Here is a 27,521-nt window from a genome sequence, read left to right as displayed (position 1 = left end):
TCTCCCAGCCTTCTCTGTGCCTGCTGTTCCCTGCTCCCTCTCACTCGGTTGGGCCTCTAGGGTAGATCTGGGTCTCCCCGACCAATAACGGCTAAGAGGGCAGGCACGCATGCGCCCCGCCCCGGCGCAGTCGCACCTCTCCTGCAAGGCTTTTGGCTGTTAGTGACGCGGTGTTGCACACGTCGCGACCCAAGTGACTGAAAACGCGGAAAAATACCGGAAGTTGTCCGCAACTGGGGTAAGGAAGGCAAAAGCGTGGGCTGCGGTAGTGGGGGCATGGCTGACAGGGGCGGAGAGGAGACGTGTCCAACTCGCCTCACGGGCCCTTCAGACCGGCTCCAAAGTACAATTTACGCGTGACAAAAATGAGGGTGGGCGAGTGGGGGTTTCCAGTCTGTACTTTAATAAATTACCTGAGAAGTCACCCCTCAAAAATGGCCCACAAAAGTTGAAAGCAAAATGTTACTCCAGCTCTCCGCGGCCCTGCGCCTCAGCCCTCTCACAGAAGTTCTCAGTGGATTTTCGCACCACCCTTTGACAGCCCCTGCGGGTGAACTCTCGCGCCTGAATCGCCTTCATTTTCTACATCCGCAGGGTCTTCCAGGCTATGGCCTCCTTAGGAGCCACCCCTGGCAGGGCGCCGCAGGCTACAGGCCTTGGAGAGGCCATGGCCAGCTTTCCCAGCCCAGCCCCGGTGCGGGGACCTGAGGAGGCAGCAGAGGAGCAGGACGAGGAGGAGCCGGCGGAGGTCTGGCGGACGGCGACGTCAGGAGCTTGAATTGGAAGCGCAGGGGGACGTTGATTGGAACATCAGACTGTTAGAATAAAAAGGGGCTGGGAAAAGCTGGGCAAGTCACTTACCGCAGCCCAGCGTCTGTTTCACATTTACTGAATGGGGATGAGGATGCCCATCCCAGAGATTTGATAAAATGACTAAAATAAGGCATAGCACAGCCCTGCAGTTATGAGTGGCTCAAATATCGGTTTCCTTCTTTCCTCTTGGGACAGATCCATCTGTGTGTGCTGTGGAGTTCAGGATACTTGGGCATTGCCTACTATGACACTAGTGACTCCACCATCCACTTTATGCCAGATGCCCCAGACCACGAGAGCCTCAAGCTTCTCCAGAGAGGTGGGGGCAGAACCATGAATTACTCTACTCTGAGACTGGAAGTATAGTTTACTGTATGTCCTCACCTGACTCAATCTATTTTAATTTACTCCCAGAGGCTCCCTTTTGTTTTTTGGAATTCATTTCATTATTCAACAGATATTTATTAGGTGTTTGCATTGTATCAGGTGCTGGAGACAGAATCCTGAGCAAATCAGTCCTGTCTATCCTTCAGAGGTTTAAACCAGTTTAGTAACAGCCTCCAGGGCACTCCTTGCCTCTCCCGTCACCCTGCCAGTCTTCCTACTCTTTCCTCAATCTCATGCCTGACTCCTACCTATGCTCCCAATGTGCAGAGCTTCCCCAACTCTTAGAGGAGGAAATAAGTTTTTTGGGAGGGGAATGGGGGGAGCACAAAGGGAGAACTATGGGTTCCCTCTTAGCCAAAGGATAAAGATCCCTTAACTCATTTGATCTCCATTCTCCTTACAAGTTCTGGATGAAATCAATCCCCAGTCTGTTGTTACCAGTGCCAAACAGGATGAGAGCATGACTCAGTTTCTGGGGAAGCTTGGTAAGGACTGGGTAAACGACAAAGGGAAAACGGGGAAGGATTAAAGTGTGAAATGTCCCAGGAGACTCACGTCCCAGGCTTTGGAGGGAGCTTTAGCAGGAGGCCAGAATTAGGTGAGAGGAAAGGGGACAGAGACAGGACTGAGGTGTACAGACTGATGGTCCTTTCTTTGCCTTCCCACAGCCTCCCAGGAGCACAGAGAGCCTAAGAGACCTGAAATTATATTTTTGCCAAGTGTGGATTTTGGTACTTCCTTTTGCTTTGCCTAATTCACCAGCCCAGTTTCTCAACCCTTTCTCCTAACTCCACCCACCTCCCCTCAGCCTTATCTCATCCTAAAATTTTGTGTTCTCCAAACCCCATGACCAGTCTCCTCAAGATCTTGCCTGCTACCTACCCTTTAATAACCTGTAGCCTATTGTGAAGCCTCCTCTTAGGCATGACTAGGGATGAGGGCCTTCCTTGAGAAGAGGGCATGGTGACATTTTGGGGGCAGCTTTGATTGATGGAATTTTCCCCTTTAAGCCAAAACCATTTGACACTGGCTCAGTATCTCTGATGGTCTGTAAGTACTTCTATAACCTTCCCAAGTTTGCAAAAAGGATAGGGAATGTTCTGTCCTCATTAGATATTAGGGCAGTAGTGTTATTAGCTCATCTGTTAATATCATCTTTTTAACCAGAAATCCCCAATTCCCTACAGATAGCTTACTTTCCTAAGCCATTTATCTTTCTCAGATTGCGCTCTCAGCCAAATATCTTTATGTTATATGTAGAATAAAGAAAGAGTGAGAGTCTGAAAATTTGGTTGTTATTTTGGCTTTCCATTATCTGTGGGAGCTTGGCAAGTCCTATCCTCTCTCTTGCTTCTATTATTTCATTCTTAAAATGGAGTGAAATTTTGTGCTACAAGACCTTTCCATCCCATTCTTTTCCCAAAATAGGTCTGGAGATAAGCAAACAGCGCCTCCTTTCTGGGAACTATTCCTTCATCCCAGACTCCATGACTGCCACTGAGAAAATCCTCTTCCTTTCCTCCATTATTCCCTTCGACTGCCTTCTCACGGTGAGATGGTACCTGGGAGATAAGGGCTGGGAGGCAGCAGGTTGGAGAAAAGCCAGAGCACCCCAGTTCTTGGGTTGAGTACTGGGATGTACTAGCCCAGCCCTGGAAATAAGAGTTTTCCTTGGTGTTACCCAGCCTCCAGGACACTGGGATTTACCCCAGTTCCACTACTGATCCCCTCCAGGTCCGAGCACTTGGAGGGCTGCTCAAGTTTCTGGGTCGAAGAAGAATCGGGATTGAACTGGAAGACCATAATGTCAGCGTCCCTATCCTGGGCTTTAAGAAATTTGTGTTGTAGGTGATTTACCCTAAATACAACCGAAGTAAGGCAGAATTGGGGTGGGACGTGAGAGTGGGAGTGGTGATGGATGAGCAGTAACCCATCGAGTAAAGTGCTCTAGACACCCAGAAGAACCTGAGGGGATATGGAAGTCTGGGGAGAAGACTGAGACATTATTCAGGAGGAGGGCAAGGGGGATGGAATTTGGGAATGCACTCAGACCTCTCATACCCCAGCCACCTTCTCCTGCTTATTTTCTGTCCTTAGGACCCATCTGGTGAGCATAGATCAAGATACTTACAGGTAAGGAGATGGAGGCAGGCTGTTGTCTCTAGGGAGGGAGAAGGATTAAGTTTAATGCTCTAATAATCCTAATGAGGCTCGAATTTCTTTAATCTTGGGACTATTAAAATCTCTCTTCCTGAAGGAAAGAAGGGGGGGGGTGAGGGGGAGAGAGGAAGAAAAGCACAAAGGTTTGAGCCTCCTTTTCTAAAGGGAGAAACTGAGGCAGAAAGAAGTGAGGAACAAGCCTTACATTAATACTTGATCTCAGGAGAATGTTTCTAATCCCCATTCCATTTTCTGAATTCTCTTAAAAAAATACAAGTCACCTCAAACTCCTCCATTTCTCCCTGTCAGTGTTCTGCAGATATTTAAGAGCGAGTCCCACCCCTCGGTGTACAAAGTGGCCAGTGGACTGAAGGAAGGGCTCAGCCTCTTTGGTAGGTGTGTCCCATCCCTCATCCCATCCTTACAAAAGCCTGCCAGAGAAGCAGCTGCCTCCGAAGATGTGTCCAAGCCCTTCTCTTCCCACTTCACTCCCATTGCTAGATGTCCCTTCTACTCTTTGTACCCTCCCTGAGCCTAAGCATCTCCTACCACCCTGCAGTAGTCCAATGTCATTTGCATATCATCTCTTACTTTGCCAATTCCATGTTTGTTCTTTGGGTTTGTATGAATGTTTCTACTAGTTGTATACCTGTCTAGGGACTTTTGGAGGCCCTGTGTATAGAGGAGAGTTAAGTAATTGCATAAATGCCCATGTTTGATTTATATAGAGTCTTTATCAGTTGTCTCTGGCTTTAGGGTATATTGAGGACATTGCCCTAACTATCCACATGGTTTCACCACGCATATCTCTGTAGATTGTGTCTAATATTTATGTGTACATGTTGGGTTCTTTGTGTGAATCTAACTATGCCTGTGCTGGGTAATTTTCTGGCTGAGTGTTCCTATGAGTGCCCATCCCCTCCCCTGAGCCCATGTAAGGTAATCTAGGCTCAGACTGGTGGCCAGGCACATGCCTTTGGGTCCTGTATCTGGGGAACGCCTCCAGGCCAGCCTGCCCAACATCCAAACCTCTGATCCAGATATCTCAGCTTAGACACATCCACACAGTCCTTTCCCGGGCCCTGCCTTGTAACAAGAGTACTCCCTGCTCCTATTCCCCACAGGAATCCTCAACAAATGCCGCTGTAAGTGGGGAGAGAAGCTGCTGAGGTGAGTGGGTCTTCTACACGTGCTGCAGGCTAATGCATGGAGTCTACAGACTGACACGTGCCACCCCATCTAGTACTGATAAAAACAACTGCCCTCTCCCAGACTCCAGCTAAATGCATTTAATCCTTGCTACGCCCCATGTGGTAGCTAGTTATTACCCTCATTTTACATGGTCAGCACAGATACTCACATTTACTCATTTGATGATACACAGACTTGCAGTCATACAAGCAGTAGAAGCACAATCACAAAACACTAATGTACGTGGGGTAATAGCTTTAATTTTAAAAACCACACTTGAAATTTGAGCTATTCTTTGATAACTTTTAAATGTGTGTCTCTAGTTCTGGGCTCCATATGTGGAATGCTCATGGCACATCACCACCATCCGCTCAAACAGAGAGCACCCAAACTGATGCTCACTGGGCCTCTGCCTCTTCCTGAGTTCCCTTTTCTGGTTAACGAAATTGCTGGCCATACAGCTTCTCAATCTCAGAACCTTGGATTGATGCTCCACTCTCACTTACCCTCCCCCGCAGATTCAATTATTCATTAAGGCCTATTGATTCTATCCTGAAATGTTTCTCTCAGCTATTCCCTTCTCCCTCTTTCTCCTGCTCTAATGCTGGCTATCAGCATTTCTAACCTGGAGCATTGCATTCACCTTCAGGTTGGTCTCTCTGCTTCTGATCTCTTCTTTTTCTAGTCTATCCTTCATTCTAAAATACCTGTCTGAGCATGAGAGATCTGAGCATGTCACTCTACTTTAATATATATATATATATATATATATATATATTAAGTGGAAACAAAAATAACATCAACCTTAGGGCGCCACATTACCTGAAGAATGAAGAATAGCATATATAGGGGCCCTGAATGGGACCCTCCCATTCAACCCAGTTTTAATCTCCAGCCCCTCCTTAATTCTTTCTTACTTGGATCCACCCTTTATTCCAGTCATTTAGGGCTACTTGTCATCGTGGAAACACATCATGCCTGTGGATATACTAATCCCTCTGTAAAGTCTTTCCTCTGTTCTCCACCTGTCAAAATCTTACATCTCCTTCAAGGTGCAACCCAACTGTCACCTTTTTGGGAAGCTTTCACAGGCTCCTGCAGGGAGACTGACATCCACCTTCCTGGGTGCTCACAGAGTGCTTGTTTATGTTTTCCAGTTGCACCAACACATCAGGTTGGAGTTAGCAGTCAGTGGATCTGCTTTCTGTCATGGCTATGAATTGTGTGCAGGGGCCATTCCTGTTGCCTCTGTGCCTGACACATGGCCTCATACACAGCTGCACTCAGTGAGTGAGCACAGAACACACATGTGAATGTACAGGTCGCATCACCTCTAAAAATGCAGAGCAAACCCTTTACTAGCTAACAGGTGCACGATCCTTCCCACTTCACCCGCCCCTCAGTGTGTGTCTCTTGGAGGTTAATTTAGGGTAATCTCTGAGGTCATCTCCAGGTAATTGGAGGGGTGATTTAACTACCCACACAGTTCTACAGTGCTTCAGGTGTAGATCCCTAATCTCAACCAAGAATGAGCACAGGAATTCTCAGTGGAGAAGAGAACTGAGCTAAAGGTGAGGGAGCAGTGCAGATTCCCCAGGTAGGATCTAGGATCTGGCAGAATGTGGAATCATACATACCCTGAATGATTAACTCAGGACCCAGCTGGCCCAAAGCTGGACAGGGCACCAGGAAGGTGACTAAATGTCATGGTATGCTCTAAAAAGCACTGTCCTAGCAGTCTGGAGACACAGGTTTGAGGCTCAGCTGTACTTCTCACTAGCAGTATGACTTTGCAAGTTGCTTATCGTCAAAGGACTCCATTTTCTCAGTTGTAAAATTAGGAAATTTTGCTTGACTGGGATCTCTCCCAGCACTAGCAGTACATCAGTCAGAAAAAAGACAAGATATTTCACAAGAAAGTTGGCTTGGTGAGGCTCTTGTGTTCTTCAAGGTGGGGATGGGTGTTCATAGACTGGCCAACATTCCACAAGTGGAGCCCTCTGTGGCCAAGAAGCAGAGGTGCCTAAAAGCCACCCTTGAACCCAACTGAGTCCTCCACTTCATTCTAACCCGGGGTGTTCTAACTCAGGGTAACTGGCTGTAGACTATAGTGTGAGATACACATGCTCAGACTCCAGGGTCTCCATAGGCTGACTCATATAAAATGGTTTGCTCTAATGTAGAAAAGAATCTGTGGGCTCACAGGTCCTTACAGATTCATAGCCACACGGAGATAGGGTCACCCAGAATTAGACATACACAGATGTGACATTTATTTCTGTACACTAAATTATTGGGAAACATCTCACAGAAAAAGTATAAATAACAGTACTAGTATTATAAACCTCTATTTTCACCAGCACATTTAAGAATAAAACAGTGTTTTTGAAGGCCCTTAAGTGTCCCTCCCCAATCCTTTCTTCTCTGCAGAGAGGACCATTTTCGTGCATGAAACAGTTACATATTTTCACAGGAAGAATGCAAAAAGACAAACCTCTGTGCTGTTATACTCAGAGACACTTTCAGAGCTAAATACAGATGTACAAACTCATTCTGACTCACCCTTTTCCTATTCAGTCACAGAGAGAGCTGGAGTGTTGGCATACAAATACTTCAACGCACAGCTCTTCCTCTAAAATATTGACAAGCTCCATCACATATCCACACAGAATGACACATGGTCATATCAATTGAAACCATGATAAACAGACACAGGTGTGCTCACATCCAGAGATTTTGCAGTAGATACATGTAAATACACCCATGTGGATACTGTATTGGTAGTACAGATACATATTGCCACAATCCCCAGGGACTGCCAGACACACATTTTCATCAACTGAGATCAAGACAGTAATGAGAACAGAGGTGATAGTTGGTCCCCCACTCCAGCCCTCACTTCCAGGCTATGGTTCACACGTCCAACGCGGGACCTGGAAGAACTAAATTCCCGTCTGGATGTCGTTCAGTTTTTCCTGTTACCCCAGAATCTGGACATTGCTCAGATGCTGCATCGGTTGCTGAGTCATATCAAGAATGTGCCTGTGAGCCCGGGGTGGGGGTCAGGAGGTGGGAAGGAGGTATGAGGGCTCATACTGGAATTGGGCTTCTTGGGAGGCATTAGAGTGGTAGAGGGAAAACAGTGACTGTCCCTTTGTTGGACTGTAGCTGATTCTGAAACGTATGAAGTTGTCCCACACCAAGGTCAGTGACTGGCAGGTTCTTTACAAGGTAAGGCCTCCCTTCTTGGATCCCAGAAGTTCAGGTTAAGCCCCTCTGTATGTGTTACAGACTCTCTGTACCTTGTCACTCTGTCCAACTTTATCACACTTTTTTTTTTAAACTGTATTTTGGAAATTGTAAAAAAAAAATTCAGGGAGAATAATATAATAAACCCCCCAGTACCTACAATGCAGCTTCAACACTTTGACTCATACCAGTCTTGTTTCATGTATATATTTTCCCACTGTCCCCTCCCTGGATTATTTTGAAGCAATTCCTAGCCATCATATCATTTTACCCATAAATATTTCATTATGATCTTTTAAATGAAGTTATTTTTTAAAAGAATAATGATACCATTATAAAAACAACATAAGCTAGAGAACTAATATAATTCTTTAATATCATCAATCATCTGATGCTTAAATTTCTAATCATATCTTTAATGTTGTGATTTTTTAAATTACAGTTTAATTAGGATCTGAATATGTTCAACATTTGGCAATGTGATGATGTCTCTTTAAGTGTCCTTTATGGGTTCCTTGTCCATTTCACCATTCTCTCTCTCTCTCTCTCTCTTTTTCCCCTTACAAGTTTTTTGTTGAAGAAGCTGGCTTATTTGTCCTATAGAGTTTTCCTTAGACTGGATTTTGCTGATAATATTCCCTGTGCATTTTTGACATGTTTTTTTCTCTTCTGCAATTTCTGTAAATTGTTAGTTGAATCAGGAAGCTTGATCAGGTTCAAGTTTGATTTTTTCAATACCACTTCATAATGAAGGGAAATATATCAGATATGTCTGTCTCTCCTTTTGTGATGTTAACAGCTTTTGATGTTTAATACCCAAACCCATTAGTTCTTTCAGTATTGCAAAGTCATGTTATTCTAAGCCTGTCATTTTTTCTTCATTAATTGGCCAGAACATTTCTGTAAAAAGCAACTTCCTTTCATCTGTTCTTTAGTTACTTAGTGATACACTTCATGTCGTAGAAAACTGCTTGATGTTTTTTCTTCTGCCTTTATTTACCAGCTATGAGCATATAGTAAATTAGTTCTCTAGCATCCTCCTAGGCAATGAGTCTTTTGTTGTTTTAAAATCATTACAGACTCATAGTTTTACACATTTGTTTTAGTCCACTGCATTTTTTAATCTTTATACATATTCAAATTATTCCATCTTTGCCCATTGGGATCCTTTTTATGTTGGCTTCTGAGTCCTTTAAACATGACCCCAACAGACTCTGATAGCTTCCCTGCTGTCTGGTTTGACAAGATGTATCAGACATATCCTTTAATTTCATAGTTCTGACCCAAAACCAGACAGTTTTCTAAGGAGCCCTGATTCTTTTTAGTGAGAAATGGTATTTTTGTACCACAGACTGAACCCTAGAGGTGACTCAGCATGTTTTACTTATTGCTTTCAAGCCTTTTTTTATTGGATAGATCTAGGAACTTTAGAAAAATAAAATACATGATAAATTGGTACTGATACCACCAATTTAAATTCAGACCTATAGGGTTCTCACCTTGAATATTCTTTTACTTATCCTCTTCAATATTTTCTTCTTTCATACTGGAAATTCTGGTTTTCAGTAACACTAGGAATGATAAAATTAGAATATCATTCATTTGCTTTTTCCTACATTACATCCAGAACAATCTTAGAATATCAATACTGGCTTATTACCAACTATATGATTATTGAAAACCATTTAAGATTTTTTGGGAGGAGAAAGCTTATATTGTCCCCAGTAAAGATATATAGTCAGATTACTGTGTTTAATTGCTTGGGATAGTTTCTCTCTGTATGGTTATGTAACTCTCTGGATATACATATATGTTCACTTGTTTCATTCTATTTTTGATTTTTAGGAGTTGCTTTTTGAATTTTAGTTTAATTTTATAATTATGTAAAATATTTGCACAGTTCCAAAGTCAAATCTCCTAACCCAGGTATAGTCAACTAATTCTAGCTTCTATCCCTTTCTCCTCTGTACACCTATAGATAACCTTTTTTCTTTAAAAATTTTAAGATATAGCCTTCTATTGTCTTGTTTTAACTTTTTATTTTTAGAATAATTTAAGACTTAAAGAAAAGTTGCCAGAATTTTACAGAGAATTCTTATACCTTTCACCTACCTTCCCCTAATGTTAGCATCTTACATAACCCAATACAATTATCTCATAAATACTAATTTTATTATTTATATTTAATGCTATCATTGCTTATTTTTGCTCAGATTTTTCTGGCTTGGCTCATTGGGAGTTCTTTTCAGATTGGCTTTTGATATGCCCTTTTGACATGGCACCCAATCCATTTCTAAGCACTTCCAAACTTTGTGCTGCTATATAAGATGCTCCAGGCTTGTCTTCTATTGTTTTTTCCCCTACTCTGGAATCAACTGCTTTTCCAAGGAGTCCTGGTTACTCTTTGGAGAATGGTATTAGAAATATCTGTATGCTAAACAAAGATATTGCTACTGGGGTATCTGTCATTTCTTCTAGGCCTTCACCATAGACAGAGCTAGGAAATACATGTATTATGTACAAACTATGTATACATCTATATTCCTGAATCTATCCATCTATATGAAAGAACCTAAGAGTTCAAACTCGTAACTGATTCCAACCCAATACCAGAATTCACTCTAGACGTCTTTCTTTCCTCACTTGTAACTTCTTTCTCTGACAGTGGGAAACTTGGTTCTTATTATCTATAGTTATTTATTTAACACATAAAGTAGTTTCAGTTTTCTTTTAACACGAGCAGATGTGTGTGGCTATTTGTGTGTCCCCTTGCCACTATATAACATCTATCCTCTGCTTCAGCCAAGCCAGACTCTGCATTCAAGTACTCCGCTTAGGAGACTCACTGCTCAGTATAGCACAGTGGATAAAAGCCAGGTAACTGGGTCCACATCCCAGGTCTTCTATTTATTCTGAGACCTTGAGCAAAAAATGTTACGTGTTTGTGCTTCAGGTTGCTCATCTGTAAAATGGAAATAATGCTAGTCCCTATTTCCTAGGATTATTTTGAGAAGTGAATGAAATTAACACATGTAAAAAGTTTATAGAACATTGGCTGGCACTTAGGAGACATTCATTAAGTGTTAGTTCTTATTCCCACCTCTATTCATTTGCTATGCTCTTGCCCTCGCCCAGAACACCTTCCTTCCCTTTGAATAGCCTTATTTAAGACCCAGCTCATTTCCTTTTCTCTGCAAAGATATCCCCAACTATTTCAGCCCATGTTAGTCTTATTCTCTAAACTTCCTTAGTAATATTAGTCAACTCCACAACTTGACCAATCTCTTTTGTGGGTAATCATTTTTCTGCTGCTTGTTCATTTGTTTCTGTCATGGCTAGATTATAAGCCCTTTGACTTACATAGTTTTTATGTCCTCTACTCAAAGTACGGCTCAGTAAATGTCCTATGATTGGGATGGTCCTCTCGGTCTAATCCAAGGTTGAGCAGCCACCACAAGGCACTGACCTTCATCTGAGGAATGAATTCTCACTGATGTTCACCCTTCCTTTCCTCCTTTCTCTTACCCAATACTGTGTCACCTTTTCTGCTCATTTACTTCTCTGCCTTTCATACCCCTATTTCTCTTTCTCCTTCCTCTGTACAAACTTCCATATCAAGGCACCTGCCATTTTATTTTAAAAATTTCTGGGTATATTTCTGTCTTCCTCATTAGGAAGGACCTCGCTGGAAGCTCAGCTGAAACAAGGACCATAGTTTAGTTGCCTTTGTAGCCTCAGGGTTTAGTGCTGTGCCTGGCACAGTTTTACAAATGCCATGCCCTATTTCTTTTTTGCCTTTGAGATCTTCTGTCTTTGTTATTGTGTTTTTCCCTGTTGGTCTTTGTTCTCAGTCCATCCCTGTCCCCCTTGCCTCAGCCCAGGCCAGGCGTTGGCCCCCTTCCTCTGCCCATTTCTCCTACAGACTGTGTACAGTGCTCTGGGCCTGAGGGATGCTTGCCGCTCCCTTCCCCAGTCCATCCAGCTCTTTCGGGACATTGCCCAGGAGTTCTCTAATGACCTGCACCACATTGCCAGCCTCATTGGGAAAGTGGTGAGTGGAAGGGAAGAGGTAGAGCCTCTGGTGATCCAAGGGAGAGGAGGGATTGGAGGATGGACAGGCACTGGTCTCTGGGGAGTGTGGTGTAGAAGATGGGGAAGCATGGGAGACACTGAGGTCAGTTGGATGACCAGAGTGGAGTGTTGAAGAAGGTGACAGAACATCATGGATGTGTGTGAAGGGTTGGGGTTAAAGCAAGGGCTTCAGGGAGAACTGGGGCCCAAGTAGAGGTGAGGACCAGGGCCAAGAGATGGTGTTGTGTGATAAGCAACTAGATTTATCTTCTCAGGTGGACTTTGAAGGCAGCCTTGCTGAAAATCGCTTCACAGTTCTCCCCAACATAGACCCTGAAATTGATGAGAGTGAGTATTGTGTGCAGATGGGCCTGTGAGCCTGCCCAGTGATGGGCCTCATCGGTAGGCCACCACTACAATTGGGGATAACTGTAGCAACCAGGACAGGAACCTTACTTTTGATATCATGTGTCTTTTACCCTTCTAGAAAAACGAAGGCTGATGGGACTTCCCAGCTTCCTCACTGAGGTTGCTCGGAAGGAGCTGGAGAATCTGGACTCCCGTATTCCATCGTGCAGTGTCATCTACATCCCTCTGGTGAGGACAGGAGGGAGGGTGTAACCTCCAGGGGCCTTTTAAGGGATTTATTAGGCTTAGGAAGGATACACTGGTAGATAAGAAAAGTCTGAAGAACATGAACACCTGTGGTGGCTTCAGCCCACTGAGGGAAGCACTGGAGGTTACAGGGGTCTCTGCCTTCAGTTTGAAAAGAAGGTGCCCAGTATATCACTCTCTGTTTTATCTCTTTACTTTCCCCAGATCGGCTTCCTTCTTTCTATTCCCCGCCTGCCTTCCATGGTGGAGGCCAGTGACTTTGAGATTGAGGGACTGGACTTCATGGTAAGACCTTTGACCTCTAGCAGGGAAAGAGGAAAATGGATCAGCAGCTGAGGGGGACGCTACCCCATAAGAACTGCCAAGTATGGGCTCTCTCTTTGATCTTTACCAGCTTGGAGACAAAGGAGAAAGAAGTTGGAGTGGGGACTAGAGGTGGGGTTAGAGAAGATAAGGACCATGAATGCAAAGCCCACAGCTTTGAACCCTTGCACCCAGTTTCTTTCAGAGGAGAAGCTGCACTATCGTAGTGCTCGAACCAAGGAGCTGGATGCCTTGCTGGGGGACCTGCACTGTGACATCCGGGGTGAGAAGCAGAGGCTGGAGGGGAGAGGGCAGCTTGGATATGATTCTAACAGGCTCCTTTTCTTTCTGCTCTCTCTCACTCTGACTCTGCATCTTCTCCTCTGAATGTCTCAGAATGTCTGCAAGCCTGTTTCCAGGCCTCTGTGCTGGCCTCTGTCTCTCCTTAACTTTCCTCTGGAGCTGACCCCCAAATCCTCACTCCCCATCCCCAGACCAGGAGACCCTGTTGATGTACCAGCTGCAGTGTCAGGTGCTCGCGCGGGCCACTGTGTTGACCCAGGTGCTGGACCTTGCCTCCCGCCTGGATGTCCTGCTGGCTCTTGCCAGTGCTGCCAGGGATTATGGCTACTCAAGGCCTCACTACACTCCCCAACTCCTTGGGGTCCGAATCCAGAATGGCAGGTGAGACAGAAAGGGGTGGAGGCATAGACAGTAGGAGCCCAGAGGCCCCATCCTCTGGGGACTCCATCCATCTGGATTCACAGGCCATGCATGTGTGTGGTACCTGTCCACCCTCTGCAGGCATCCCCTGATGGAACTTTGTGCCCAAACCTTTGTGCCCAACTCGGCAGAACGTGGTGATGACAAAGGGAGGGTCAAAGTCATCACCGGACCCAACTCCTCAGGGAAGAGCATATACCTCAAACAGGTCTGGAGAATCCCCCCAAACTGCGCCTCCAATGTCTTCTCCATTGTCTCCATCCCCGACCTGCCAGCCAACCCAGGTCCCTACAGCTCTTCTCCCTCTGTGTTCTGACCCCATGGGTCATGAGAAGACCATAACCCACACCCCCTGTTCCTGTCTCCTGTGTTCTCATTCCCTACAGGAGGGACAGCCATGCTCAAACAGATCTGTCTGAGACCTCAACTCCTTTCTCTGCCTCTGCATAGGTCCATCTTTATCAGTTTGGAGACAAAGGAGAAAAAAGTTGGGGTGGGGGCTGGAGGTGGGGTTAGGCAGGATGAGGACCAGGAATGCAAAGCCCATAGCTTTGAACCCTTGTACCCAGTTTCTCTCAGATCCACACAATTTCCAGGTGTGCCTCTGTCCACTCTTTATCCCTCTACTGATTGTAAAGTGAGTGGAAAAGGGCTTTCATCTTCTCCTAAACTGTGTCCATCTCTCCTTGATCTGCAATTCACCCCTCAGTTTAGCCTCACCTTCCCCTCAGCCCATACCATCAGGTCCCAGGCCCTGTCTCCCCCCATTCAGGTAGGCTTGATCACATTCATGGCCCTGGTGGGCAGCTTTGTGCCAGCAGAGGAAGCCGAAATCGGAGCAGTAGATGCCATCTTCACCCGAATTCACAGCTGTGAATCCGTCTCTCTTGGCCTCTCCACCTTCACGATCGACCTCAACCAGGTCAAAGGGAACAAAGGGAGGTGGGACTGGGGGAGGGGATTGATGGGCAAGGAACTCCAACCCTGAAAAATGATCAGAACAGGAAAAACATTCCCTCTGCTGCATACCCTCTATACTAGGAGCAGGGAGCATCCAGTTCAGAGACTGGGAGAATCAATCCTGTGACCCTTTGTGGAACCCTTGCTTCCTGTGAGGCACTGTTGGCAATGAAAGAATGAACAAAACATGTGCCTCACCTTTAAAGGACTTGCAGTCCAGTGGTGTGGACACATATGCAAGCAGCTTTAGTCACAGCTGACTGTGGTCAGTGGTTACAGGCCTCAAATACTAATGACTCCCTTGTCCACCTGGTGCCCAGCAGGTGGCGAAAGCAGTGAACAATGCCACTGAACAGTCTCTGGTCCTTATTGATGAATTTGGAAAGGGAACCAACACGGTGAGGGGAGAAACTGATGAGGAACTAAGGAGGGGGGATGGGGGAGGATGAAAGAGCATGAGGGTGAGTATGAGCCTCTGGAAAAGAATGGGGGTGTGAGGGCATAAAAGAAACAGAAAAGTGCAAGATGGGAAAGGCCAGGGTGGGTGGAGAGGCACATGGGGCACCCATGGATCTTCACACTCACCCCTGCCCCCTACACAGGTGGATGGGCTCGCACTTCTGGCTGCTGTGCTCCGACACTGGCTAGCGCTTGGACCCACATGCCCCCATATCTTTGTAGCCACCAACTTTCTGAGTCTCGTTCAGCTACAGCTGCTGCCACAGGGGCCCCTTGTGCAGTATTTGGTGAGAAAATCAATCCTGTCCCTTAAGCCCCCAGCTGAGCATTTCCCAGAGCTGGGGACTGGCTCTTCCATCAGAACAGGGACACCCTGAGCACAGGTCCCTTCCCTTTTCTCACTCCTTACAAGGACTGGCCAAGGGTTTCAGAGCAGGAAACAGAGTGATTGATGACACGGTATCCCTTTTTATTCTCTTTTAAGACCATGGAGACCTGTGAGGATGGGAACGACCTTGTCTTCTTCTACCAGGTTTGCAAAGGTGTTGCCAGTGCCAGCCATGCCTCCCATACAGCTGCCCAGGCAGGGCTTCCTGAAACACTCATTGCTCGTGGCAAGGAGGTAAGATATGAGTACCAACCACCGTCAGGGCTCCTTGTTCCTGCCCCTCTCAGGGGCCTGGGTTTTTGGGCCCATGGGATTTCTGAGCCCTGTTTCTTCTCTCACCCACCTCCCCCCAATCCCCTCACCCCTACCTTCTTTTTTGTTGTAGGTCTCAGACTTGATCCGCAGTGGAAAACCCATCAAGCCTGTCAAGGAGTTGTTGAAGGAGAAGCAAATGGAAAAGTGAGTGTGTGCCCACTGTCCTGGTCTTCTCTAGCATGTTCTGCATCTTTTCTTCCCCTTCCAGGGATGCAGACAGCCTCTTTGCTCTTCAAAGTCCCACAGTTTATTTTGGAAATCCCAAAATGTTCAGGATCCTGGGTTTCCTATGCCGTAGTCTCTTCCCTCTGCTCAGGGACTCGGTTAGCCATCCTCCCATAAGTCTCACCATTCTCTCTCCTCTCAGTTGCCAGACACTAGTAGATAAGTTTCTGAACTTGGATTTGGAAGATCCCAACTTGGACCTGGACATGTTCATGAGCCAGGAAGTGCTGCCTGCTGCCACGACCATCCTCTGAGAGTCCTTTCTGGGCCCTCCTCCACATCCCAACACCCCCATGGGCTGCCGTGCCCTCTGTGTTCCCTTATTTCCTTCAGATCCAGAGTTGTTTCCCTAGAAATTTTGTTTCATATGAGGAATAAAGCTTACTGTGGAGAAAGTTCTTGTTTCTTGAGACCAGCACAACCTCCAGATGGTCCTGCCTGCCTCACTAAAAGCACAGTGACACTGTTGTGGGAAGACCCCTGGATTCTGCCCAGGGGGACTTCATAAGAACCAGCCACTTGAACAGACCCCTACAGAGATGAGAGGGGAGACAGAGGAGCCCAAGGGAGATGGTTTTTCCCCTTAGGTAGGAACACGCCAGCCTCAGACACACAGAGCAGGAAGGCTCGGTGGGGCTGAAAGGCAAGCTAGGATGGGTGCAAAGCAGGGTGAGGGGAGGGACCTGCCAAGCAGCCCAACTCTCTCTCTTCTGCAGAGCCAGGGTCCCAGTGGGCCGCCCCCTACATGGTTCTGCTGCTGCCCCTGGTTACAAGCCTGCAGGACCCAGAGGCCCGGAGCTTCTTCCTCTGGGTATTAGTCCAACAGGAGGGCCCAGGAGAAGCCCTGCTCCCCAGATCTGCCCCATATACTCCCACTCAATTTTGAGGACCCATAAGTCTCCCCCTGTGCTTCCCCATGCCCTCCAGGCCCTCCGTGGCCAGTGTGGGCTCACACTCAGTGGCCAGTGACAGGGGTTGAGAGAAAGGGCATGGCCCAGAGCCCTGCCGTGGAGCGAGTCAGACTCTGCTTCTTGCCTTTCCCAGCTGCAGAGGAGGCAGGCCCTGCAGAGCCAACAGGATGCACTGTGGCAGGAGCTGGAGCTGCTGGAGCCTGGCCAGTGACAGGGGTTGAGAGAAAGGGCATGGCCCAGAGCCCTGCCATGGAGAGAGTCAGACTCTGCTTCTTGCCTTTCCCAGCTGCAGAGCCAACAGGATGCACTGTGGCAGGAGCTGGAGCTGCTGGAGCCTGGCCAGGCCTGGTTTGCAGGCCATCTGAGGAGGCACAGCAGCGTGTGTTCTGTCTGGGGGCCCTTGGTGACGTAGGGACTGCCCCAGTGTGTGCGGGTGTTGGGGGGGCAAGGGTATGTGGACACAGCCTGACACCATCCTGGAAAGGCGAGAGTTAATGGTCAGGGATCAGGAACTGGAAGCATCATTATAATGAGAGATTTCACAAGTGTTAGGTTGGTGTTCATTGTTGGGACTGGAGGAGGCCAGTCTGCATTCCATTCAGATCACTCCATTCTGATGGGGGAGTGACCTGGGCTATTCCAATGGAGAGGGAGGATCCATATAGAATAGGGAAGGGGGTGCTGTGTTGAGGGGGGATGGGGGAACTGGGCTGTTAAAGAGATGGAATGGAGAATATTGCATTTCTCCACCTGCCTTGAGGGTAGTGGGATGAGGGGATCCAGAAGGAGAGGTATGGCCTGTGGTGACAGGAGAGTGGCAGATGGACCTCAAGTTTTGACCAAGTTGTCAGCCTCTAATTCCTCCTTTAGAATTTTCTAACACATTGACACTCAGAGCCTGTTGGCCCCCAGTTAGCCCAGATTCAAAGGGTGAACATCTCTTTGCAGAACCTGCTTCAGGGGAAGGTGAGTGTATTTTTAGTTTAGACTTCTGGGATGTGGGAGTAGAGAAGGGACTTGGGACAGCACTGGTATAATGGAAAACAGCAACCCCCTCCCCCCCAGTTCTCCCCACATTCCTTGAACAAGGCTAGTCTCTGTTGCTCCCAGGACCAGAAAGGAAGACCAACTAAGCAGAACTGGAAAAACAGGCAAACTGTAGGGGAGGAGGGGAGGAGGGCAGGAGCCCTGGCCCCGTAGTGAGGGAGGAACACTGGCAGCCCAACTCTCTCTCTTCTGCAGGAGTTCTCAAGGCAGCAGAAAGGAATCACTCAGACAAAGGAGGATATGGCTCAGCCCTGCTGCCCCAGTGGACAGAGGGGCCCTACCAGTGACTAAGGCCTCCTCTTGTTCCCCCCATTTGGTGGCAAGGGAGGCTGAGTCAGAACCCCCAGCTTCATTCTGCCTCTTGACCCAACAGCTAAATGGCTCCAGGTGGTGGTGGGTCAACTGAATCTTGGTGTAAAGTTTCTTCTCTGCTCCTTTTGAACTTCCATTTCATCTTGGTGTCTTAAGCCCTCACTCTGCCCTACATGATGTGCATAAATGATTTTTCTTTGAAATCCCTCTGGGGAGTAGACATGTTTATTTAAACTGTCCTTAAATTTTAAATACAAAAATAAATTAGAAGCTCTCCATAATTTCAAATAGAGACAGTTCAATAAATAGCACTTTCTGGTACCCTCTTAGCCCCCTCCCAATCTTCATCTCCTCCTCATATATCTTCTCTACCTGAGCTTGGGAGGGCATGAATAAGTAGTGGCATAAAGATGCTACAGAGAAATAGAAAGCAGCTTACTCCAAAAATGAGTCTTTGGTTTGGTTACCACAAGGGTTAGGGAAAGTGCACTGTGGGAAAATCCATTGCCTTCCATCCAAGTCTCGCTTAGAAAGTGAAGAGACAAGTGCATGAGAAGGAAAACCACCATCCCAGTTGGAAGAGGTAGGTCCCTGAAGCCCAAGTAGCCTAGCCTTCTCACCAACGGGGCAAGGTTAAAAATAGCGTTGGAGCCCTCTAGGGGCTGTTGTGTCACCAGGAAACCAGGCCTAACAGGAGCAGCATCCCTCCAACTGTGCCCCACCGGGCGTTGCCCACCCTCCCCCAGCCCTCCCCCGAGTCGTCAAAGTAGAGGGAAGAATGGCAGAGCTGGAGGTGGTGAGGACGGGTTCAGACGAGTGGACAGGGGCAGCAAGCTGGTCCTGGGGAGAAGGAGAGACAGGGTGTCTGCGGGTGTCTGCACCCAAACTATGCCTACCTCGCCCTCCCCTTGCCCTGCTTACCCTGCGATGGGAAGTGGAGCGACTCACCTGCGGGGCCGGTGCCAACACCAGTAGTCGGAGGAAGGCATGGGTTGGGGGCCCTGGGCTGGCTTCTCGACCCATCGCAGTCACAATCACAGTCACCACGGAGTCCGGGGCGGCTGAGTCAGGAACTTCCAGCCACAGACTCCCCCAGGCGGACTCATTTGGTTCCAGGCAAACCCTGTCGAGAGTTACAGACCTGCTGCGGAAGTCCCAGGCTCTCAATGGCCCAGAGCCACCCGGCGAAACCGAGCGCAGGCGGGGAGGGGAGGAGAATCTGAGGGCCAGTCGGAACGGCCAGGGGCGGGGCTTAAACAGCAAGTACCTAATCGGGTGCCCTGAGAACCGGAAGGTGGGGCCAGGGGGAGGGGGTGAGGTCGGGGGCTTCACCTGGAGAGGTTGGAGGTGAGAGCGAAGCTGGGGTTGACAGATGTCCCAAGATCGAGATCCTGAGGGCCTGAGAAGCTGACGATGCGGAGGCTGAGCAGGGCCTTGCTGCCCGGGTCCAGGAAACGAGGGGGGCCATTGAGCTGCAAAGGAGGGCAAGTCAGGGGAGGAGCCGCTCCAACTCTCTCCATCCCCGGCTGCACCTTCTCCTTGAGTCTCACCTCCAGAAGGACAGGGACCACAGTGCAGGGCTGCGGGCCGCCCGGTGGAGGCCCCGCCCCCCTCCGTCCTGCCCAATCAGCTCCAGAGAGAAGGGTCCCGCAGTGGACAGAAGCGTGGGCGGTAGCGAAGCAGCGAGGAGACCCCGCTCTCGGTGTCCCACCACCTCCAAAGGCACCCGGCCCAGCTTGGCACCTTCCCGGACCCCTCGAAGGACGACGTGGGAGAAATGCGGCAGAGGATCTCCAGGGTTGCCTCTGGAACCGAGCCCTGTCACTTCTATCAGCAGCTGGGTCTGGAGACCTGGGACGGGAGGAGAGAAGGGGAGAACAATGGTGGCATGAAATTCAGAGACAGAGGAACGAATGAACAGCACTGGGGGCTGGAGTTACGTCTGGGGAGTATGGGTGGGGAAATTGAGGGATACTGATAGGAAGGGAAGGAAGGAGTTCTGGGATGCTGGAAATAATCTAAATCTTGAACTGAGTGATGGTACATGGGTGTATTATATGAAATCCATCCAGCTGTACACTTAAGTTTAGTGCACATCGTTATATATAAATTGTACGTCAATGAAAAGTTAAATATACATAGAATATGTATATAAATATATACTATTTATATATATACACACACACACACGTAAAATTAATGAACAAGTTGGGAGGAGGGGATAGATGTACCTGCAACTGGCTGGATCAGGGGCCAGGGTGGGGGCCATCCTCCATGGGGATCCCAAAATGGACGAGGAAATCCAGGGAGGTCTGGGCTGAGGAGGACAAAGGTAGTCAGAGACCTTCCCCAGGTGAATGTGACTGGTTTACTCTCTGCTCTGCAGTTCCTGCTTCCCTTCCCAGGAATATCTCCCTCCTTACCTTGCACTCTCACCCAGGGGATGCCCTTGGCTGTGATGTGGATCTCCCAAGTCCCTGTCTGTGGGGGGTCATTTATGGTAACCATCCAGAACTGCCCAAAGTGGTGGGTGTGGCCCAGAGGTCCCTCACCCTCCTCCTGGCCCTGGGAGATCCCTGGGTTGGAGTGGAGGAGCAAGAGATTGTTACATGAAACAATTCCTCGCCACAGCCATCACCTCTCATTCTCCATTCTCTAGTCTCCATTCTTCCCTCTGCCTTGAGATAGACTCATGCAAGTACCTGCAGGGTTCTTGATCCAGAAGCTGCTGACCTCTCTATGGATACGGACCGTGACCCTCCGGAACAGCCCATCCACGCTGAACACAAGTGGCTTCCCAGGCACTACAACAGGAGGTTCCAGGGGAAGAGTCACCTTGAGGGATGGGCAGGACCAAGAAATGGGAGAGAAGATAAGGCATGGAATGAGGGTGGATCAAAGACAGGAGAAAGGTGGAGATAGAAAGAAACTAAGTCATACATGGAGCAGGGATACCAGAGAATGGGGCACAGGACCAGGGATGAAGCTATGGTCATTGACAAAGAAGAAGACAAGGGATTAAGGATAGGCAATCACTTCTTGTCCCCCCCTTAAAAGAGGCAGGACTTCCTGTGGTAGCCTCAAGGATGGAATACTGGAGTCCAAGATTTGGAGGATGGGGTGGTACAATGTGGAAGGTGGGTAGCCATGGATGTCAGAGGGAGACCACTTCTTTCCCACCCTTCTGACTAGAATGGCAACAATGAGAGCCATTCCCTTTTTCCTATGAGAGAAATGCAGTATCACCCATCCCCTCAGTTCTGAGCTGAAAGCATTGGTCCATCTGGCCCCACACCTACTCACCAGGTCAGGCATGCTGTCCCCAATGATGGCTGCAACATCCTGAATGTGCTGGTCTTTGGTGAATATCACCTCCCCTCCTGAGGCCAGGGCCACCACCTCATATGGCTCAAAACGCAAAGGGGACAAGACCTCACGCCTAGCTCGGCCCTGAACCCTTGATGGATCTTCAGTCACCAGAAATGTTACCTGTGTCCAGAAGAGAGACCAGTGGTGAGGTGTTCAACTGCCATTGACCCCAGGAGTTCCACAGAGCTGAAGATTAGTGGTAAGGCTTCTGCGTACCCTCTGGCTGCTGCTGCAGGGTGATCCAATGACACAAGGCCTCTGTTTCAAGCAACAGGTGCCACTCCCTTGTAACTGTCATCATATGTCATCCACATAGTGGATTGTTGGCAACTAGATCTCCAGTTCTTCAAATGGTTTACTGAGGGGGGCAGGTTCAAATATGAATTTGGCATCATTAACGGTAGGGCTTCACACTCTCTAATATTGTTAAAAGGATCAGGAAATATTACACCCATTGTCTGTCTCTCCCACCCCATACCAAGGCTGGTTGGACCACCACAGTGTGGTGTTAGGAGATTGCTGTCAGAGGGTCTCCCTCATCCTGGGGTGGCCAGCTCTGCTCACTCTGAAGCACCGCTCCTGAGTCAGGGATTCCACCCGGTGGGTGAGAAAGGCATCCTTGGGGGAGGTGTCAGTGAAGACAAAGATGTCTGAGAGTGGAGGTGTGTGCAGCAGGGCCAGCTGGTGGGAGGGAAAGGCCTGGTGTTAAAAAAAAAAAGGCAGCAGTTGGGGACTGGGTAGAGCAAGAAAGGGCAGAGTAGAAGGGATCCCTGGACCCCTGGAGTGAAACTAATAATGGAACTGAAGGTGGGGTAGGGGGTGGGGGTCCCAGGAAGGCTCTAACTCCCCTTGGTGGTGGGGCCTGGAAAGGAGGGGAGAAGCAGGGGCAGGGGAGGAGGAGGGTGGACTTCCAGGGCTGATAGGCACATCTCAGGTTCATCTCCACCCCCCAAGGCGTGGATCTCATTGAGTTGTTGCCAGAAGCTGTCAGGGTCACTGGTGGTAAAGACGGGGCCAAACCCTGGGGAGGAAGAAAGGAGGTTGTGATGAGTGAGGAGAGGGCCCCCCTCATTCCTACCCAGGACCACTTCCCCAGTCAAGAGGCCCGCTGCACTCCTGGGGTGGACAAATATTAAAATAGTAAGTATTCCCTTATGTTCATATGAGCAAGGCAGGGCAGGTGCTAGGCACCTCTGGTGAGAAAGTGGACCTAATTTCCTTAACAAAATTGTGGTACTTCCTGTGGTCCTGAGGAGGCCTTTGTTGGGTATGTGCATAAATTTTTAAAAACTGGGACTTTATTTTCCTCACCAGAAAAGCCAGAGAAATACTACTACTTACCTGAGAGGGTTATTGGGAGGACTAAATGAGTTGATTTTTGTAAATCTTAGTACAGTGCTCTGACACATAAGTACCAAATTCTTAATTATTCACAAATATGTGATAAGCCCTATCAAATGCCAGCTATTATGAGATTTAAGCAAGCAAATCAGACTCAAACCTTGCCCTTAGTGAATTCTCAGTCCTGTAGGCATTTTACGTCATGGTCATTTCAACCCTGGGAAGTAGGCAGATTAAGGCAAGTACTGACTGTAAGATAAATTCCAGCTGAAATAAGCAGGCGAAGAGAGGCAACAAAGGGCCAGGCAGTTTATTTGAATGCGATCCCAGGCGAAGTTCACCAGCCTCTACAGACGCAGGCTAGGGAAGTCGCACTCAGCAGGGCAGGCAGCGAGTTTTTAAAGAAGGTAGGGGGAGGCAGAGCTTAGATTTACAGCGGCGCGAGGATTGGCTGGCCTAAGGCACATTTTTCAGGTTGGGAGGGGACAGCAGCCGGGGACTTTTGCACGTCATCAGTGTGACATGTTACCCCTCCCCCTAGTGCCTTCAACCTTACACTGACCCATTTTGTGGATGATGAAATTGAGGTAGAGAGAGGTTAAATAACAAGTCTGAGGACACAAATTAAGACTGGCCAACTCTGGTCAGACAGTCTGATTTCCAAATCAGCAGGGAAAGGAACACAATATAACTAGCTGTCTCAGACACTTCACAGAGGCCTGGACCCACCAACCCCCACCCTTATCCCACCCTCTCTGTTGTAAGAAATGGAGAAAATTAAAAATGACTCATTGGTATGGAAGTCTAAGAAAGCAGAGACACCTGCCTGAACACAGATCATGATTAAAGTCATAAGGAAAGTGCTGCCATTTTAGAAACAGTGGAAGAAGTGGCCAATTGTTTCCTATATGCACACTCAGGACCATAGGAACTGCCAGTATTTTGCTAAAGAAGTGGAGCCATGAAACCCACTTCCCACCAGGGGCATTTACGCCTGTCCTGGACTTTCCTTCCCCCTACTATCCTGGCCAGACCACAGTTACTTGGGTCATGGAAAGGCACGAGGGTGTAGTGGACAGGCTCCATGGGGCTGCCCCGCCGCTGCTCCACAATGTGGCAAGCCTGGATTTTGACAGCGTTAATCTCCTCACCCATACTGCCCATTGTGTCCAGGACAAAGCTCAGGCTGGAGGCTGGGGTGATGTCCAGCAGCCTGGGAAGCAGGTCAGAGATCCAGTGATGGGTGTGCACATTTTTCTCCAGCCCCTGGTTTCTCAGCTCCCCCAGGGAGCATATGCTCATTAAGGAGCCCATTTCTGGGAGGCCACTCACCTGGAGAAACCCCTGTCTCCCAGGTGGCTTTGCAGAAGGCTGAAGGCCTGGATGGAGGCCAGAAGGGCCAGGTTTGCAGCGTGGAGGTGCAACATATGGTGGGGCGAGAAGCCTGGGGATGTGCTGTCCTTGTTGATGCCTCCCCGTGGTGGCTGGGAGCTGCTCCAGTCAAAATGGCCCCCATGGCTACATTTCCCTGGGTTGGGGAAAGGGATCTGAAGGGTAGAGGTAAAAATTCCACTGCCTTCTAAGAAAATGATGCCTTTTCTGACTTGGCCTGACCCTCTCGCACTCCTGAAAAGGATCATCAGGAAATGATAACATTGTGTAGAGAGAAAAATTCAGAGTAAATCTGGAGGGGTCAGTCATCACAATACATGGTGGATCCCTGACCCCTCCAGTCAGTCCCCAAAAGCTGCCCAGGGGCAATAGAGAAGTCTCAGCAGCTGAGCAAGAAGCAGTTCTCTGTCCCCAACAATCACAGCCACCTTGGTGGGCCTCCATCCACCCACCTCATTCCCACAGCCTCTCTTTCTTCCAGGAAGTGATGTTACCAGAAATGGAACAACGGACTAAGATCCCTAGAGAGGTGGTCAGGGGAAGGAAGTGACTTTCTTTCTGAGGGATTTCCTGCCTGGTACCTGGAGGTTTGGCGGGATGAGTTCCAAAGTAGCCAGAGGTGAAGAGAGTGAAGCCCAGCAAATTCCCAGGGCAGCTCAACTCCTCACAGTCCGAGCAGGTAGGATCGCCCACTGGTAAGAGAGGGCAGCGGTCTAGAACCCAACCTTGATTCTGCCACCACTGACCTTCATTCCTGTCCACCCAAAATTCCTTGGAATTTTCTCCCAGCTGGAATAAGGTGAAAGCCCACAGGTACCCTCCTAGGCTTTCTGAGTTCATGGGCTGGCAAAGAGACTGAATATTTGAGACTAGGACTGTACTAGGAAACCCAGATGTGTGGGGATCAATCCTATGGGGATTGTGCCCTTGGTGAACTGTGGGCAGGAAGTGAATTTGTAATGGACAGGAGCTAACTTCTGAGTCACAGTTCAGATGGAAGGCTGAGGGGACTGTGGGAGAAGCCCCAGTGATCCATCTTGTGGTGGGGGAGGAAGCCACATGGAAGAGAGCTCAGCTGAGGTTTGCAAACCTGGTCCTGCCTCTGTCCTCCCTGTGTGACCTTGGGGAAGCCACCTACTGACTTGGCCTCTGGTTGGACTAGGGGATTTCACAGGTTGTTCCAGATATGAAACAATGTCACATCCTGTGTGACATGGTGGCAGGTGGACTGAAAAGAGGTAGCTCTGTGGGCTCCCCCCTAACCACCGGAGTCAATGCCATACCTTGTGCCAGGCTCTGGAATTCGTGCCTTGGCCAGAGGAGATGAGGGTGTGGCTGCTGCTTTCCCAGTTCCACCCAGTTGCTGTGACTATAGAAATCCTGGCCCCATAGGAACAGAGAAGGTGAACAAGGCACTAGCCTGACTGTACTCCCAACCTCCAGCCCTAGTTCACAGCTCTCTTGAATTCCCCACCAGGAAGGCCTGCTCCTGTCACTACTGCTCCTGTCAGACACCTGGCCCCTCCATCCTTCTCCCCACTGCCCAGAGCAGAGCTTTCCTGAAGAGGGCAGTTCCCAGTGTTTCTTCCCATGTCACTCAGAGCCCAACCAAAGGCCTTCAGTGGCCTACAAGGCCCACCTCTCTGGCCCAGCACCTTCTCTCTCACCCTCATTTCTCTCCAGCTGCAATGGCCTTCCGGCTATTCCCAGAGGAAGTGCTGGAGGTGGGATCTCAAGAACAGCCTGAGGACATTGGCAAGCAGTGCCCCAGTCCCTTCTAGAGTAGGGGAAGGCATGATTAAAAAGGCACCATGAGGAAGTCTCCATCTGGGAGACAGGAAAAGGAGAGGGGAAGACCCCTCTGTTGGTTATCCCAACCCTGTTCTCACCTGCAAGGCATGAAGAGCAGCCCCAAGGCGCTAGCGGGCCAGGGTGTGGTCAAGGGCTCTGGCTGCCACAAGGGTCTCCTGTAGAGCCCCCACCAGGCATCTGTGCCCCTGGACCAACTGCTCAGCATCAAAGTGCAGGTCAGGGTCATTCTTGGAAGTCGACAAGAAGTCCTGGGCTGCATTGGCATGAGACACCTCACCTAAGGCTGCTCAGAACCGCCGGGAAGGAGACCCAGGTCCAAAGTAGGCAGCAAAGAGATCATCGGCAAGGAGGGTGCGGCCCTGGTGAGAGTGGTAAGGGACAAGGGCTCCAAGGAAGCCCCTTGGATTGGACCATTGTCCATATTCCTTCAGGAGCTAGCACTCCAGGCTGAGTGTTGAAGGAAATGAAGATGCTGGGCCTACAAAGCAGGATCAATTCTGGATCATTCTCAGGCGGGGGGGTAGTGATCTCCCCTGATTTCAGGACCAGGACTCCTGGGTATTGTTGCTGCAGGGGGTATAGATGGGAAGAGTGGGGCAGGGGGGTGGCCCTCTTGGCAGACAGGCCCGCAGGAATAGAGGTCCCAGGGAACTGGAGAATCTGGCCGGGCTGTGACAGCACCCAGGGACCCTCACCAGGAAATCCTTAAGACGGAGCGGGGGCTGACCCGGAGGTGGCTGTTCCAGGAAGAGCTGCAGGGTGACATTGAGTGCCACCTCCTCAGTCAGGTCCTGGTGAGTGATGGAGCTGGGGGCAGCCAGGAGGCTCCAGATGCTGGGCAGGAAGGGAGCTGAGGGGGCCAGCAGGAGCTGCAGCAGGAGCAATGCGGGTGTATCCAGGGGATGCATGGCAGAGAACACGGGCCTGTGGGACAGAGGCTCTCAGCACAGAAGCAGCAGCCACTCCAGGGCGGGCCCAGCTACCTGTCGCCACAGACACCTTGGCTTAGCCCCTTCTACTTTGCCTCCAGCATCTGTGCACTCCAGACCAGCTTCCCTTATCAGGCTAGTAGGGCTGTACATCTGCAGGAGGAGACTGAAGCTCCCCCAGCACCCCCCCTTCTCACGCCTAGGCCGACACGCCTATGTGCAGTAAGCCCCAGTCTCCCCTCTAGGCCTCTTCCTACCTGGTTGCTGGGTCTTCAGGCAGGGCCACTGGGGCGTGGTGCTCACAGGGCACTTAGGTCAGAGTTATAATTAACCTAAGCAGAATTCAGCAGAGGGAGAGAGAGGCCCCGGCAGGGTGGGGTCAGAAGTCAGCCCCTGGTCCCTACAAGACTGCCCAAGGACCTAAGCGCAGGCAGCAGGGAGAGCCTCCCTGGGCTGCAGTGCGGAAGTGAATAGACAAAAGCCAGGAGGAGGGACTGTGCAGCGTGACTCAGGCCTGGCTCGGTGCCAGGACAGACCCAGACGGAGGCA

The 27,521-nt window shown here is 49.1% G+C and overlaps 3 protein-coding genes across 9 annotated transcripts; 2 read left to right on the top strand and 1 right to left on the bottom strand.

Annotated features, from left to right (window-relative positions):
* The first annotated feature begins 76 nt into the window (after positions 1 to 76).
* On the top strand, positions 77 to 16,266 carry MSH5 (mutS homolog 5). Of its 7 annotated transcripts, none has more exons than XM_017661460.3 (25): positions 77 to 238; positions 595 to 748; positions 1,009 to 1,132; positions 1,605 to 1,685; positions 1,869 to 1,931; positions 2,629 to 2,750; positions 2,935 to 3,044; positions 3,298 to 3,333; positions 3,670 to 3,752; positions 4,485 to 4,530; positions 7,457 to 7,595; positions 7,720 to 7,782; positions 11,723 to 11,851; positions 12,147 to 12,219; positions 12,359 to 12,468; positions 12,691 to 12,771; positions 12,985 to 13,072; positions 13,284 to 13,473; positions 13,594 to 13,720; positions 14,285 to 14,434; positions 14,796 to 14,870; positions 15,075 to 15,218; positions 15,464 to 15,553; positions 15,705 to 15,778; positions 16,002 to 16,266. In XM_017661460.3, the coding sequence occupies exons 2-25, from the start codon at positions 608 to 610 to the stop codon at positions 16,111 to 16,113; spliced, it is 2,451 nt and encodes an 816-aa protein (XP_017516949.1). In that variant the 5' UTR covers positions 77 to 238; positions 595 to 607; the 3' UTR covers positions 16,114 to 16,266. The 7 variants fall into 7 exon arrangements, with proteins under 7 accessions (XP_017516949.1, XP_073080685.1, XP_017516948.1 ...); XM_017661459.3 differs by having other exon boundaries at positions 83 to 238; positions 15,416 to 15,553; XM_073224584.1 differs by lacking the exon at positions 14,796 to 14,870 and having other exon boundaries at positions 80 to 238; positions 15,416 to 15,553.
* A 246-nt stretch (positions 16,267 to 16,512) lies between these two features.
* On the top strand, positions 16,513 to 18,305 carry SAPCD1 (suppressor APC domain containing 1). The gene is given in 6 exon segments (XM_073224305.1): positions 16,513 to 16,528; positions 16,576 to 16,670; positions 16,904 to 16,986; positions 17,127 to 17,178; positions 17,641 to 17,736; positions 18,013 to 18,305. Coding segments are annotated over 6 exon segments (438 nt in total). The 3' UTR covers positions 18,109 to 18,305.
* A 31-nt stretch (positions 18,306 to 18,336) lies between these two features.
* VWA7 (von Willebrand factor A domain containing 7) lies at positions 18,337 to 27,423 on the bottom strand. The gene is given in 19 exon segments (XM_017661463.3): positions 18,337 to 18,864; positions 18,867 to 18,969; positions 19,078 to 19,252; positions 19,462 to 19,601; positions 19,680 to 19,717; positions 19,720 to 20,007; positions 20,381 to 20,446; positions 20,553 to 20,705; positions 20,832 to 20,964; positions 21,433 to 21,618; positions 22,063 to 22,179; positions 22,407 to 22,519; positions 23,883 to 24,052; positions 24,172 to 24,367; positions 24,813 to 24,923; positions 25,515 to 25,611; positions 26,121 to 26,402; positions 26,739 to 26,967; positions 27,230 to 27,423. Coding segments are annotated over 18 exon segments (2,646 nt in total). The 5' UTR covers positions 26,952 to 26,967; positions 27,230 to 27,423; the 3' UTR covers positions 18,337 to 18,799.
* Between the last annotated feature and the right edge of the window lie 98 nt (positions 27,424 to 27,521).

The sequence above is a fragment of the Manis javanica genome, chromosome 16 (genome assembly GCF_040802235.1).
Source record: "Manis javanica isolate MJ-LG chromosome 16, MJ_LKY, whole genome shotgun sequence".
Lineage (NCBI taxonomy): Eukaryota > Metazoa > Chordata > Mammalia > Pholidota > Manidae > Manis > Manis javanica.
Note: the sequence above shows the minus strand (reverse complement) of the source record. Positions and strands in the feature narration are given on the sequence as shown.